Source organism: Garra rufa, chromosome 11, assembly GCF_049309525.1.
Source record: "Garra rufa chromosome 11, GarRuf1.0, whole genome shotgun sequence".
NCBI classification, from domain to species: Eukaryota; Metazoa; Chordata; class Actinopteri; order Cypriniformes; family Cyprinidae; genus Garra; species Garra rufa.
The window spans coordinates 39,915,178-39,930,555 of record NC_133371.1 but is presented as its reverse complement, the minus strand read 5'-3'; the positions used below and the strand labels follow the sequence as shown (position 1 = coordinate 39,930,555).

At 32.4% G+C, this 15,378-nt stretch overlaps 1 protein-coding gene across 1 annotated transcript; it reads right to left on the bottom strand.

Annotated features, from left to right (window-relative positions):
- Positions 1-638: 638 nt before the first annotated feature.
- bend7 (BEN domain containing 7) lies at positions 639-14,841 on the bottom strand. Its single transcript, XM_073850609.1, has 10 exons — positions 14,519-14,841; positions 12,096-12,170; positions 11,752-12,024; positions 9,570-9,701; positions 9,215-9,501; positions 5,480-5,705; positions 3,794-3,907; positions 3,571-3,612; positions 3,368-3,415; positions 639-3,288 (listed from the first exon to the last, which is right to left on the bottom strand). The coding sequence occupies exons 1-10, from the start codon at positions 14,580-14,582 to the stop codon at positions 3,239-3,241; spliced, it is 1,311 nt and encodes a 436-aa protein (XP_073706710.1). The 5' UTR covers positions 14,583-14,841; the 3' UTR covers positions 639-3,238.
- Between the last annotated feature and the right edge of the window lie 537 nt (positions 14,842-15,378).

The following is a 15,378-nucleotide window of genomic DNA, read 5'->3' as shown; positions in this document are numbered from 1 at the left end:
CTTTAATGAAAAGAAAGATTCAAAGATCAGCATTTATCTGAAATAAAAAGCTTTTTTAACATTATACACTTTTCCATTCAAAAGCTTGGAGTTTGTATAATTTTATTTATTGATTTTATTTTATAATAATTTCTTATTTTGGGGGAAAGAAATTGTACACGTTGAATACTTTTATTTAGCAAGGATGGTTTAAATTGATCAAAAGTGATGATAAAGACATTTATAATGTTATAAAAGATTTCCATTTCAGATAAATGCTATTCTAAGTTTCTGTTCATCAAAAAAAAACCTGAAACAATTCTACTCAGCTGTTTATATAATGTTTTTTGAGCAGCAAATCAGAATATTAAAATTATTTCTAAAGGATCATGTCACTAGAGTAATGCTGCTAAAATTCAGCTTTGAAATCACAGTAACAAATTACAGTTTAAAATATATTCTAATAGAAAACAGTTATTTTAAATAGTAAAATATTTCAAAATTGTACAGCTTTTTCTGTACTAAAGATCAAATAAATGCAGGCTTGGTGAGCAGAAGAAACATCTAAGTGAATCTTACAGTTCAAAAACATTTGACTGGTGGTGTAAATATAAGAAAAGACAAATGTAAAGGTAACTTTGAGGCTCACAAGCACCATGTAAGACACAGCCATATTTATTTGACATCTCAGACCAAACAAGTTTCCACTAATAAACATAAAATTCAGCTTTTTTAAAACAGGAATATTAAAAAGGAGGCATAGACACAACATCTGTGCTCTTAAAGGAATGTTGCCGGTTAAGCTCTATCGACAGCATCAGCGGCATTCGTTTTGACTCGTATCTCGGTTCATAAAAGCAAACATCAGTTTGGGTTGACAGTTATGCACTTACAATGGAAGTCTATAGGGCAGGTGTACAATGTAAGTGCATTTCCGTATGTGCGTTTTAAGGATAGCTTTTACAAACCAACACGTGAATGAAGCCCCAGATGCCGTCCAAACAGCTTAAAGGAGAAGTTCACTTCTAGAACAAAAATGTACAGATCATTTACTCACCCCCTTGTCATCCAAGATGTTCATGTCTTTCTTTCTTCAGTCGTAAAGAAATTATGTTTTTTTGTGGAAAACATTTCAGGAATGTTACGCATACTTCTATAGTGCCCACGAGTTTGTACTTCTAAAATGTTTAAATGCAGATTTAAAGAGCTCCAAACAATCCCAGCCAAGGAGAAAGGGTCTTATCTAGCCAAAATAATTGATTATTTTCTAAAAAATTTACAATTTATATACTTTTTAACTTCAAATGCTCTTCTTATTTAGCACTGCGAAGTGTACACTGTAAAAAAAGAAGTTGATTCAACTTAAAAACATAAGTGTTCATACTGCCTTAATATTTTAAGTTTAGTCAACATGAAATGTTAAGTTGTACTACATAAAAAACCGTGGATATTTGAGTTGAGTAAACTTAAAATTTTAAGGCAGCACAAACACTTACATTTTTAAGTTGAAACTACTTATTTTTGTATATTGTGTATGCATACTTTGTGTACTCCGGGTTAATACAGTTAGGGTACGTCGAAAAACTCCCATCTCATTTTCTACCGCAACTTCAAAATCATCCTACATCGCTATAGAAGTACCAACACAGTGTTTACAAACTTAACATGCAAAGAAGAACAAACGCCCTTTACAAAAAAAAAAATGGTAAAACCCCAATGTAGGACTATTTTGAAGTTGGAGGAGAAAATAAGATTGTAGTTTTTGGACATTCCCTAACTGTATTGACCTGGATTACACAGAGTATTGCTAGACAAGATGAGCATTTGAGGTTAAAAAGTATATAAATTGTACTTTTTTAAAGTAACCAATGGTTTTGCTAGATAAGACCCTTATACTTTGGCTGGGATTGTTTAGACCCTTTTGAAGCTGCATTTAAAGGAGTAGTTCACATTCAGAACAAAAATTTACAGATGATGTACTCACCCCCTTGTCATCCAAGATGTTAATGTCTTTCTTTCTTCATTCGTAAAGAAATTATGTTTTTGAGGAAAACATTTCAGGATTTCTCTCCATATAATGGACTTCTACGGTGCCCCCGAGTTTGAACTTCCAAAATGCAGTTTCAAAGGGCTCTAAACGATCACAGCCGAGGAAGAAGGGTCTTATCTAGCGAAACGATCGATTATTTTCTAAAAACATTTACAATTTATATACTTTTTAATCTCTACACAGAGTACACAGGTTATAAAGTTGTAAATTGTAATTTTTTTAGAAAATAACCGAACGTTTTGCTAGATAAGACCCTTCTTTCCTTGGCTGGGCTCGTTCAGAGCCATTTAAAGCTGCATTTGGAAGTTCAAACTTGGGGGCACCATAGAGGTCCATCAGAAATCCTGAAATATTTTCCTCAAAAAACAATTTCCTTATGAATGAAGAAAGAAAGAAAGACATGAACATCTTGGATGACAAGGGGGCGAGTACATTATCTGTCAATTTTTGTTCTGAAAATGCATTTTGGAAGTTCAAACTCGCGGGCACCATAGAAGTCATCTATGAAAGAAAGAAAGACATCTGTAAATTATCTGTAAATTTTTGTTCTGGAAGAGAACTTCTGCTTTAACCAGTATTTAACCCGGATATTAACATGAATAGTTATTCAAGCATTTGACTGTGAGGTACCCTTTGTTACACAGACGCAGGACAATGTTCGTAGTCACTCATTTGTACACATTCAATAGACACTAAATCCTCTTACACAGGAAGTCAAACAGTTACAGGTCTACACAACCAGTCTGCCAGATTATATAACCAACAACACATTAGTAAGACTATGTGCAGCGAATATGACTATATAGAAAATGCCACGTATTTCACCAGAAAGTGTCAATAAACAGCACAATGGTGAAATGACATCAGTTTGTTGCTTGGCATGGCGGAGTGAATTAAAGGCACAGTCATGTTTTCTCAGCAGTCCTGCTGATACTTGTTGGTGAAGCATTTGGAGGAAGCTGAGAAACTACAAACACTTCCATATATTCATAGAAGACAACTAGTGACAACTAGTGACTTGAAAACGATCAAATGTGTTATAAAAGGGTTTGCTAATCGATCAGCAAAATGACAAACTTTCTCTCTGCTGACCGTGATAATTTCAAAGCCGTGTCTCTCCGTACGTGCTACAGTCTAGACGGGCGAAACAATTAAAAATGACTCCTTTGCGGGGGTCGGAGGTTGCATTTTGTTGAAAACAATCTCTTCTCAGGCAGTGTCCATAGCAACTAGACATTCTGTTCTCTCATAAGCAGCACCTGCGGTACAGAAGAAAGGGTTACTTAAGAACAATGCCGCTTTTTGAGAGTGAAATATTAACAATGTGCACGGCGGTACCATTTTGTGTCACAGTTTCCACTTTGTCGACAGTTTGCTGATATTTCTCTGAAAAATGAAGTTATTTAGCCTATTATTTAGAGTATCTTCAACACTTAATAAACAATTTGGTATTGCAATGTCATGAGGCGAAGGACACTTGTCAATCTGAAGCGCTTTTATTCATGCTGTGTGTGTGGGTTTGAGTCAATATGTCTGAGTACCTGTTTTGTGCTGAATATCAGTATTGTCCGAGGTTGTCTCTGCTGCAAATGATTAAAAACAAATCAAATAAATGAAGACATTGAAGCATTTGTTGTATTAACATTTAAATGATCGATTAATTGTTTTAAAAGCAATTAAAATCATGAAGCAACAGGAAATCCTGTCATTGGTCTTTCTTTGTCACTTGCCTTGTATGTATTTCTCTTAATGTCATATTCTCACCTCTTTTTAAGCGTCGACGGGCAAGTTTGATCTGGTCTTGTAGAATCTGGACCCAGTCTCTGGGGCCGGGAAGCTTCTCAATGCCATTGGCTGTGCAATACTTTTCTGTGAACACTAGATTTGTACACATACATGTAAAAAATACAAGTTCACATAAACTGAATAAATAAATAATGGTGTAGAAACTATTTTTACTTAGAAATTTCTAGGAAATTTCACAATTAATTACAAAGAACACAAGTAATAAATATTTATATTACATTAATAATACATTAATATTTATAATAAATAATTTCATAATGAATTACATATAAATGTAATAAATAATAATAAATAAATTAATATATAAACAAACAATAAATATTTATTATAATAATAAATTATTATTATTATTATTATTATTATAATAAATGTATACTAATAATAAATTATACATTTCCCAATTATTTACAAATAAATGGAAGTAACATAATAAATATTTATAATAATAATAAATTAATATTTATAATAAATATATAATAAATAAAAAAAATTCACAATTACAAAGAAATGCAAGTAACAAATAATAATAAATGTATAATAATAATAATAAATTATGATAAATTAATATTTATAAAAAATATATATTAAATACATTTCACAATTACAAAGAAATGCAAGTAACAAAATAAATATATTTAAAAAAATAAATGATAAATTAATATTTATAATAAATATATAATAATAAATTTGGCAATTAATTACAAAGAATTGCAAGTAACACAAATAATAATAAATATTTATAATAATAGTAAATAATAATAAATATTTATAATAAATATATAATAAATAATAAATTACAAAGAAATGTAAATAATAATAAATATTTATAATAATAATGAATTATTATTTATAATAAATATTTAATAAATGATACATTATTAATTACAATTAATTACAAGGAAATGCAAGTAACATAACTAATAAATATTTATAATAATAATAAATTAATATTTATAATAAATATATAATAAATAATACATTTCATAATTAATTACAAAGAAATCCAAGTAACAAATAATAAGTATTTATAATAATAATAATAAGAAGAAGAAGAATACATTATAATAAATTAATATTTATAAAATATATAATAATATATAATAAATACATTATATATTATTATTACATTTCAATTAATTACAAAGAAATGCAAGTACACAAATAATCAATTTTATAAATTTTTTATAAATAAAAATAAATATATTTTTTGTTATACTTTATTTTAAGGTGTCCTTGTTACAGTGTATAAATTTTAGTACTGAGTAATATTAATTAACTACATGTACTTACTATACGGCTTAGGGTTACTTGCATCTTGCATGTAATTATGCTTAATTAATTGTTAGTATAATAGTAAGTACATGTAACGTGTAACAAAAACACCTTAAACTGGAACTTAAACATTTTATCTTGACATTTATCACTTAAAACTTAACCATTTTCTTGTGAAATGTTTTGAATGAACAATGAAATCTTTTAAATAAACACCACATGGTTTGATTATTCATTACCTAATGCAATAACATTTTTAAGTGTGGCATTTTTAACTGTCTACATACTTTTTAGGACCACTAAAATTCAGAATAATTCCCCTCTAAGCTGATGTTGTGCAAGTTCTGGTCTGGGTTAGATATGTTCACCAACCTTTGATGGCTCCGACTATGTTTTGATCGAGTCCTTTCCTGGTGTCGTTCAGCCCTCTCTTTCTCTTGCCGTTGGGCAGTGAGTTTGCCAGCGTGGTATCATCAAAGAACGCACACACCAGTTTCCTGAAGAGCAGGCTGCCAGAGCGAGTGTAGTTCAGTAAGATAGAGTCCAACTGTGCTTTAGGAATAAATACGTCATAATCCTCGGCCAACTGCACCTCCGGCTGGGAGAGACAGACGGGCGGGATATTAATAAAAGAAATTAATACACACTCATACACTTAGGAATGAACACATACATTGACACACAAACTCTAATCATCACAAAATTTCACATTTAGTCAGGTAAGAGACATCACATTAATAATTGTTTCTGAGACATACACACTCTTGTCAGAATAAACACATAACCTAGACAACTGTGAAAGCATATTTATGTACTCAACCCCTTCTGTTGTTTCTAACATTTAGAGAGAAAGACATGGCCAGCTATCAGTTTGATGGGCGCAAACATGGTCCAAAATCAGAACTTGCCAAGAGTGAAAATACGCATTGGCAAGTAAATCAAAAAAGTTACTGGCTAGCTGAATGCTTCTTTTCAAAGAATTTAATCATGCAAGCTTTTAAGTCACAGTCTATGAACTAGACAGTATTACAATTTGAGATATGTATATCAGTGGTGTGCGGTGATGTTCTGAAATGAGGAGGCAAAATCAAATCAAATGTAAATTCAAATCTAGTCACATTTTCTTGGTTAAATAAACATTACTTATATTATGAGAAAATTTAAAAAAAAACATCTATTTTACACTACCAGAGAGCAGTAGGATTTTAAAAGTTTTTAAAGAAGTTTCTTCTACTCACTAAGCCTGCATTTATGTGATCCAAAGTACAGAAAAAAAGTAAAATTTTGAAATATTTGTAGTATTTAAAACAACTGTTTTCTATTTGATTATATTTTAAAATGTAATTTATTCCTGTGATTTCAAAGCTGAATTTTTAGCATCATTACTCCAGTCACATGATCCTTCAGAAATCATTCTAATATTCTGATTTGCTGCTCAAAAAACATTTATTATTATTATTATGTTGAAAACAGCTAAGTAGATTTTTTTCAGGTTTCAGAAGAACAGCATTTATCTAAAAATAGAAATCTTTTGTAATTAGAATTCAGCTTTGAAATCATAATAATAAATTACATTTTGAAATATATTCAAATAGAAAACAGTTATTTTACACTGTAAAAATATTTCAGAATATTACTGATTTTGCTGTATTTTGAATCAAATAAATGCAGACTTGTTGAGCAGAAGATACTTTTTTAAAAACATAAAAAAAACATTTGACTGTTCGTGTATAATTTTTACATAAACAATGTAATATTCTATTTATTAAAGCCAAGTGTGAATCTCATCAAGTCAGTGTAACACACTTTATTTGTGAACTTATGTTCAGCTATTATTTTTAAAAGTTAACATATACTATTTTTTATTTTTTTGGGGTCATCCAAGCTTGGTAAATATTGGTCACAGACACAGAGATTTACTTTAAATTTCTGATTTAGCTGATTATTCACTAAAAACACTCACATATCATGTTTTCACATCATTTCAAGTGTTATTTTGACATAAAGTGGTATCGCTGTTGGACAATGTTTACTTCTAATATATAATATATTTTTTTGCTTTAATAAATTTATAAAAAAAAATTTAGAGGTCAATTAATAACTTAACATTTGTTTTAAAATTACTCACAAAATGTAAGTGTAATTTTATGAGATTTGTTGTATTTTGAATCCAATTTCTCTTTGTAAAAGGCAAAACATTGATCATACTGGTTTGAAATTTAAGGATTCATTAGAGTGAATACACATTGAACCAAAAATTATCATAATATCTTAGCTGATAATTCAGTACACTTTATTTCACACAAAACATCCCATGCACATTACTGCACATTTTTAGTTTTGTCAGTGACCACATTACATTACAGAATTTTAACTTGCAAACTAAAACACTAATAAAACATACAAAAAATAATAATAATAATAATAAATTGCATAACTGTACTAAAATTTTGTTTATTTTCCCAAAATAAAGGATTTTGTGTTCCCTTTTGACACTACCGAAACAATGATGACATATTTAGGTCTTGACAGTTTCGGTAGTGACAATTTTATGGGGTAACACCCAGAAAAACAAAGCTGTTACTGCCGAAACTCCACCAAATGCTTCGGTAGTGACGATTTTATGGGATAACACCTAAAAAGATGTCACTATCGAAACTCCACCAAATGTTTTGGTCGTGACAATTTTAGGTATTTTTAAACCTAGCTCAAAGATGCTAAACAGCACATGGTTAACTATCACAGTTCTGAACAGTGGTACACATATAAAAATAAAAATGTTTTGGAATAACTTCCAAAAAGTGTGTCTAATTGCAAAAAAAAAAATTGGGAAAAAACACACAATATTGTGTTTAAAATATAACACAATATCAACTTCTTTTTTACTGAACTGTTGTATAAAGTCACATTTAAGCTCGTGACAGATTTGGGACACAAACAGGCCCTTGTGTCATTGCTCTTGCTGCCGGTGTGATATTGTGTGTGATATGTGATATATAATGATACTGATACATACTGTACAGGGGCATTTTTTGCACTAATATCTTGAATTTTAGGTCATAACTGCATTTATAGAGTTGTTGCCCCGCATCATATTTGTTAACAGTCAACTATATGAAATATAAGTTGATGCAGATACAGGTCTGGGGGTGGGGCCAGTGCATTAACTGTGTTAAAATATTTTAATTGCGTTATTTTTTCACAACTAGTTAACGTGTTAAACTGACAGCCCTAATATATATATATATTAGTGGTGGGCCGTTATCGGCGTTAACGTGCTGCGTTAACGTGAGACTTTTATCGGGCGATAAAAAAAATATCGCCGTTAATCTATTCTCAAAATTGGGTTGGGAGCTGGGTCTAAACTACGCAAGCTATGATGACTTTCACCTTGATAGTTTAACGCGGATGTATACCGAAGACTGTAGAATATGGTCGCGCGTTTATGTCTCCTCCGCCAAAACACAGACGGGATCACGTCGTCCTCCATTCATAAAAACCGAATCTACTATAGCGCGAAATGCCACGTAAATTCGTCGTTTTTTGGATTCATAAATCAAATATGGTCTGTCACTTAATTCAAATCGCGATATGGACTAGTGTATGTGAAAACTGAAATGCAAAAAGACCGTTTTAATATGAATCCAGTATGTTCCTTTTGCCAAGCTGTATGTATGAATAATGGAGACGCGCTTTTACTACACGCATACTGAAACACACGTGACGCTCCCGGTAATTTTTGCCATTTGCATCTCACATGAACAGATAAACTCAATCTCCAAAACTGCTGTGAGTGTCACTTATACCGTTTCATTTGAGAAAACTCGCATCATGTCATACTGTATACACAGAAACTTCACGGCAACCTGTCAAAATAAAAGTACGGCGTAACATGTTTAGTCATTATTTGGGTAGCACACATATTCTGAATGCCTTCAGCAGAATTCAAATTAGCCATTTTAATCTAGATTAATTCCAAGATTTAATCTAGATTAATCTAGATTAAAAAAATTAATCTATGCCCACCCCTAATATATATATATATATATATATATATATATATATATATATATATATATATATATATTATTTTAGTATTCTCTGTACCTCTGTGGTGCTTTGGCCTCTGTTGACGCTGTAGTGAGAGGGAGGAGTCTTGACACTGGAAATGGGATCTGGGATAAACGTTGTCACCTTTGGGGGCGTGTCCTCGCTGGACTGACTACACCCAATAACAGCATTAGCCCCAGCGGGTGGCGACAGAGGTGTGGTTCTTTTAGTGGGCGTGGCCAGAACTGTCACTCTGTGACCCGGCCTCCTCTTTCGGCTCCTCCTCCTGGAGATGGAGGCTCGGGATGAGAGCGAGACCTGGGAGCCCTGTTTGTCCTGGGATCCTAAGTGTGCAGCAGAACACTGGTCAATAAAAACCCAAGAGGAATGAGAGTAGTTGTGTTTGATTTACCTCTCTGAGTTTGTATTAGTTTCCTCATGGTACGTAACTCCAGTAGAATGGCCTGCAGGGTGCTCTTGCAGTTGCACATACAGCAGCTCGGCTCAGTTGCCATGGCAGCAGGCGCAGGGGGCAAGGCCATGTCTGAATCAGAACACACATGCATCGTCAACACAACGGCCATCACTGATGATGTCTAACACCCAGCGGCTCCAAGCACCAGGCACAAAAGCTGTCTGACTTACTGACTCCGGTGTGTGTGTGTGTGTGTGTGTGTGTGTGTGTGTGTCTGACTGACAGTGAGGGAGTAATTGTGTCTTTTTGTGTATGTGTATACAGAAGGAAGACGTTACGTGTTTGCTGTGTTATTCCAAAGCTGTCTAGACACTTGCTGCTGCAGTGCCAGACAGCACATCTTTCTGTAGCCCACAGTCACATAAGACAAGTTTCCTTGGAGAGAAGCCCAAAGGGGGGTTCAAGTAATATCTTCCTGTGTTTCTATGCAAAGTCACTTTGAGCAGAAATATGGCTTTGCTGAGTTTAATATCAAAAAAGGAAACAAAGAAAAGGAAAAAGAAACATCAGAGCCACTAAAAGCATCCAACCTCATGATAAACTGTAATAACTAGAGGTGAAGAGATAAAAAAAATAAAGAAAAAAAAATAAGATAAAAACAAAGAATAAAATAAATGTACTCATATAATAAACAAAATAAAATAAAAAAGCACTAAACTAAGTGATAAAATAAAATAACATGAAATAAAATTTAAAATGTACAAAAATAATAATAATTAAAAAAATAAAAATAAAATGAAATAAAAAAAGCGCTAAACTAAGTGAACAAACAGAAAAATACTAATTACAAATTTGTCATGCTGAAAATAAAACAAAATAAAAATACTAAAATAATAAATAAAATTTAAAAATGCTAAACTAAGTGATAAAATAAAAACATAAATAAAATGAAAAAATAAATGTACTAAAATAATAAATATAAATAAATAAATAAACAATAAAATAAAATGATAAAAAATAAAAAGGGCTAAACTAAATGAACAAACTGAAAAATACAGTGGCCCAAATTTGTCATAGCTAAAAATAAAATAAATGCTAAACTAAGTGCAAAAAAAAACCATAAATAAAATAACAAATAAATGTACTAAAATAAAAAAGAAATTAAATTAAATTAAATAAAAAAAGCACTAAACTAAGTAATAAAATAAAACATATAATAAAATAAAATAATAAAATAAAAAACAGTAAAGTGAATGAACAAACAGAAAAATACAGTGGCCCAAATTTGTCATACCTAAAAATAAAATAAAATAAAAAAGAGCTAAACTAAGAAGTAAAATAAAATTGTATTTAATTAAACATTTACTAAAATAATAAATAAAATAAAAACAGTGCTAAACTAAGTGATACTAAAAAAAATAACATAAATAAAATAAAATGTACTAAAATAATAAATCAAAAATTAATTAAGTTAAAAAAACCACTAAACTAAGTAATAAAATAAAATATATAATACTCCGCTAAACCGCTAAACTGAGCGAACAAACATTAAAATACAGTGGCTCAAATTTGTCATACCTAAAATGTCTCAATTTCACTGCATTTGATTTTGAAATTGTCCAGCCAAGTGGCATCTGCAACCAAATAACACTATGATTTAATAATGAAACAAAATGATATATTAATTGTTTTGCCTGGTAATGATTTGAGTGAACTGAGTGATGAATGAGTAAACTGAGAAAATGTGCCAGCCATAAATATTTATTACTAAACATAAAACTGTATTTTGCATAAATAAATAAAATTAATATAAAATAAAACATTTCTATAGTTCAAACATTAGAGCACAACCATAGCAATGCCAAAATCATAGATTCAATTTCCATGAAGTGTGTAAACCAAGAAAATGTTTATGTAAAATGCAATGTAAGTTGCTTTGGATATTATCATATAAAACCAAGTTATTTTTGCGAAATGTTTCTTTTAAACATGCCACTTATTTTGAAAAATTGTCATCTAATGAAATGCATTTGTCATTGTATGCAAATTCATTTTCAAAGCACTTTTTGACTTTAATGTCAAAATATGCTTTAGGGCCAGTGCATATAAACATAATGCTTTGGTTAGCATTTCATAGATTTTCCACACTTAACAAGGGTTTCATTGTTTAGAGACTCACCATTAGTTTTGGAGTGGTTGAGCATCCTCTGTGTTTTGGAGCGGGTGCCATACTGCCCGTGAGCCATCAGAACTGAGCTCCAGCCGTACTGGAGGTGTTCAGGGGCCAGGCTCTGTGCCACAGGCATGCTGAGAGCCTCCTCCTGAGGCTCCTGTTTGAGAGTCTCACCCTCTCGTCCAACGCGCTGATACACTCGTCCAGTCTTGTCGCTCAGCAAGCGCATCATGCCAGTTATCTGCTTCTTTATCTCCATCCCTTCATCACCTAACCAGACTGAGAAACACAGTTAAGACACAAAGCCTGCATGCACAGTCATAAAGTGTGTTATGACGAACAACAGCTACCTTCAGTCTCAGAAGCATCCAAAGCATCTCCTTCAGCATCATTCTGGTCAACGTCATCCAATTCATGGCTAAAATCTAAATGAATCACATCATTATGAGATTATGACACAGTTTAATTTACAAATTGTCTTTTTAAACTAAAAATGTAATTTTAACTTTTAATGTGTTTTTTGTATTTTTATTTTTAAATGTATTTTTAATTTAATTATTGGTTCACTTCCAGAACAAAAATTTACAGATAATGTACTCACCCCCTTGTCATCCAAGATGTTCATGTCTTTCTTTCTTCAGTCGTAAAGAAATTATATTTTTTGAGGAAAACATTTCAGGATTTCTCTCCATATAACGGACTTCTATGGTGCCCCCGAGTTTGAACTTCCAAAATACAGATTAAATGCAGCTTCAAAGGGCTCTAAATGATCCCAACCGAGGAAGAACGATTGATTATTTTCAAAAAACAAATGACAAAGAGGTGAGTACATTATCTGTAAATTTTTGATCCGAAAGTGAACTACTCCTTTAAACGCTGTTTTGTTTTGTTTTTTCGGTTCAAGGCAGTTAGGGTATGTCGAAAAACTCTCATCTCCTTCTCTCCCTCAACTTTAAAAATCATTTCAAAATCATCCTACATCACTGCAGAAGTATCGATGCAGTGTTTGCAAAGTGTACATGCAAAGAAGATCAAACATTCTTAACATAAAACAGCGACTTAGGAGAAAATGAGAATTTTCAACATACCCTAACTGTCTTGAACTGGAAAAAACAGAGTTCAGGCAGAGCATGACAAGAGGAACGTTTGAGGCATAGAAGTCCACTATATGGAGAACATTCCTGGAATGTTTTCCTCAAGAAACATATTTTCTTTACAACTGAAGAAAGAAAGACATGAACATCTTGGATGACAAGGGGGTGAGTACATTATCTGTACATTTTTGTTCTGGAAGTGAACTACTCCTTTAAATGCAGCTTCAAAGGCCTCTAAATGTTCACAGCCAAGAAAGAATGGTCTTATCTAGCGAAACAATCAGTTATTTCCTAAAAAAAAAAAAAAAAGTTAAATTTATATACATTTTAACCTCAAATGGTAGTCTTGTCTAGCACTTCGGTGCATGTGACCTCTGTGTAATCCGGGTCAATACAGTTAGGGTATGTCAAAAAACTCCCATCTTAATTTCTCCTACATCGTTGTTTTAACTTTTTCAAAGCTGTGCCCATTCACTTTGTAAACACTGGGTCTACTTCTGCAGCGATGTAGAACGATTTTAAAGTTGGAGGAAAAAATAAAATGGTAGTTTTTCGACATACCCTAACTGTAGACAAGAGGCGCATTTGAGGTTAAAAGGTATATAAACTGTGCCTTTTTTTTTTTTTTTTTTTTAGAAAATAACCAATCGTTTTGCTAGATAAGATCCTTATTCCTTGGCTAGGTTCGTTTAGAGCCATTTGAAGCTGCATTAAACTACATTTTAGAAGTTCAAACTCGGGGGCACCATAGAAGTCCATTACATGGAGAACATTCCTGAAATATTTTCCTCAAGAAACATAATTTCTTTACGACCGAAGAAAGAAAGACACGAACATCTTGATGACAAGGGGGTAAGTAAATTATATGTCATTTTTTTGTTCTGGAAGTGAAGTAATCCTTTAAATGCACAAAAATTACATACAAGTTCTCAATTTATATGGTATATATTTAGCAATAGCAAACAATACATTGTATGGATCAAAATGATCGATTTTACTTTTATGCCAAAAATCATTCGGATATTAAGTAAAGATCATGTTCCATGACAATATTTTCTACATTTTCCACTGTAAATATTTTGTAGTAATACGCATTGCTAAGAACTTCATTTGGACAACTTAAGGCGAATTTCTTAAAATTTGTTTTTCAGCCAAATACTGTCCTATCATAAACCATACATCAACGGAAAGCTTATGTATTCAGCTTTCAGGTGATGTATACACTCGATATCAAAAATTTGACCCTTCTGACTGGTTTTGTGGTCCAGGGTCCAGTACGCTGCTTAACATGTTGTGATGTCACTCATAACAGCAGCTGTATGCGTGACGTCTGTGCGGTGCAGATGTGATGAAGTGGTGCTGCAGGACCACCTGTAGGCTGCGTGACTGTGAAGAGCTTCATCTAGACCTTCATCACATTCACGCAGCAGACAGCGCTGTATGATATTCCACCACACTTGAAGAAGTACACAAGGACAGACTAAACGCATTCGAATGTTCAAACATAATGTTAAAATGTAACAAACAATTCGAACGCTTCGAACGGAATGACGCGTCTGACATTGTGATGATGCGAGCAGCACAATGAGGGAATGATACATTGTATCACAGGTGCATTCCAGAGTGCTGACGTAACGCCTATTGTCTGCTGTCATCTACAGGAGCGTATGTCTGCTTACCTGCATCATTCACCAGTTTAAAGCTCTGCGATTTCCTGCTCCGCTTCCTCTCCACAAACTCCATTTTAAGGGCAGAGCGGTGAAAAGGCAGAATCCAGCCCAGTTCATCAGCACACAGGCTCTTTAATCACTGACAAACTCATTAAGTCCAGCTGATGATGAGTGAGGCGAACCTGAGCTTTAATAATAAGCGCGGGTCTCTCTGGACTGATGATGATGGTGGTGAGAAGGAGGTGGAGGATGATGGACAGGACGCGTTTACATTCTCCTGCGGGGCTGCTCGTTTATGATGTAAATAAATAAACCTCTTAATTCTTTCAGAGTTCGTCACGTCTATTCCTTTGCGCCACCTGATGGTCGCTAATATTTGTGGGGCGCCGATATGAGGGTCCAGATTTACATTGGACAGACTGGAGGAAAAAATGACTCAGGCACTGGCATTCTGTTGTCAGGAGGAGAGGAAACTTTCCTGTCAGTTTTGTGATTGTACTCTCACGAAGGACAGTTTTTTCTATTTATAATTATATATTTTTATTTATAATATACACTACCAGTCAAAAGTTTTGGAATAGTGTAAAATAATTTAACTATTTAAAATAACTGTTTTCTATTTTAATATATTTTAAAATGTAATTTATTCCTGTGATTAAAGCTGAATTTTCAGCAGTCTTCAGTGTCACATGATCCTTCAGAAATCATTCTAATATGCTGATTTGCTGTTCAAGAAACATGTCTTGTTCAGTTCTTCTTTTATTATTATTATTATTATTATTATTATTATTATCAATATTTTAAAAAGTTGAGTACATTTTTCAGGATTCTTTGATTAATAGAAAGATCCAAAGATCAGCATTTACCTG

Bases quoted from the DNA above. Each gene is read 5' to 3' on its own strand.
- bend7 (XM_073850609.1), bottom strand. From the start codon at position 14,582: ATGGAGTTTGTGGAGAGGAAGCGGAGCAGGAAATCGCAGAGCTTTAAA. The intron at 9,702-11,751 runs GTGAGTCTCTAA...GTTCTGATTCAG, and splicing joins CAACCACTCCAAAACTAATG to ACATGGCCTTGCCCCCTGCG. The intron at 9,502-9,569 runs GTAAATCAAACA...CTGCACACTTAG, and splicing joins ACTAATACAAACTCAGAGAG to GATCCCAGGACAAACAGGGC.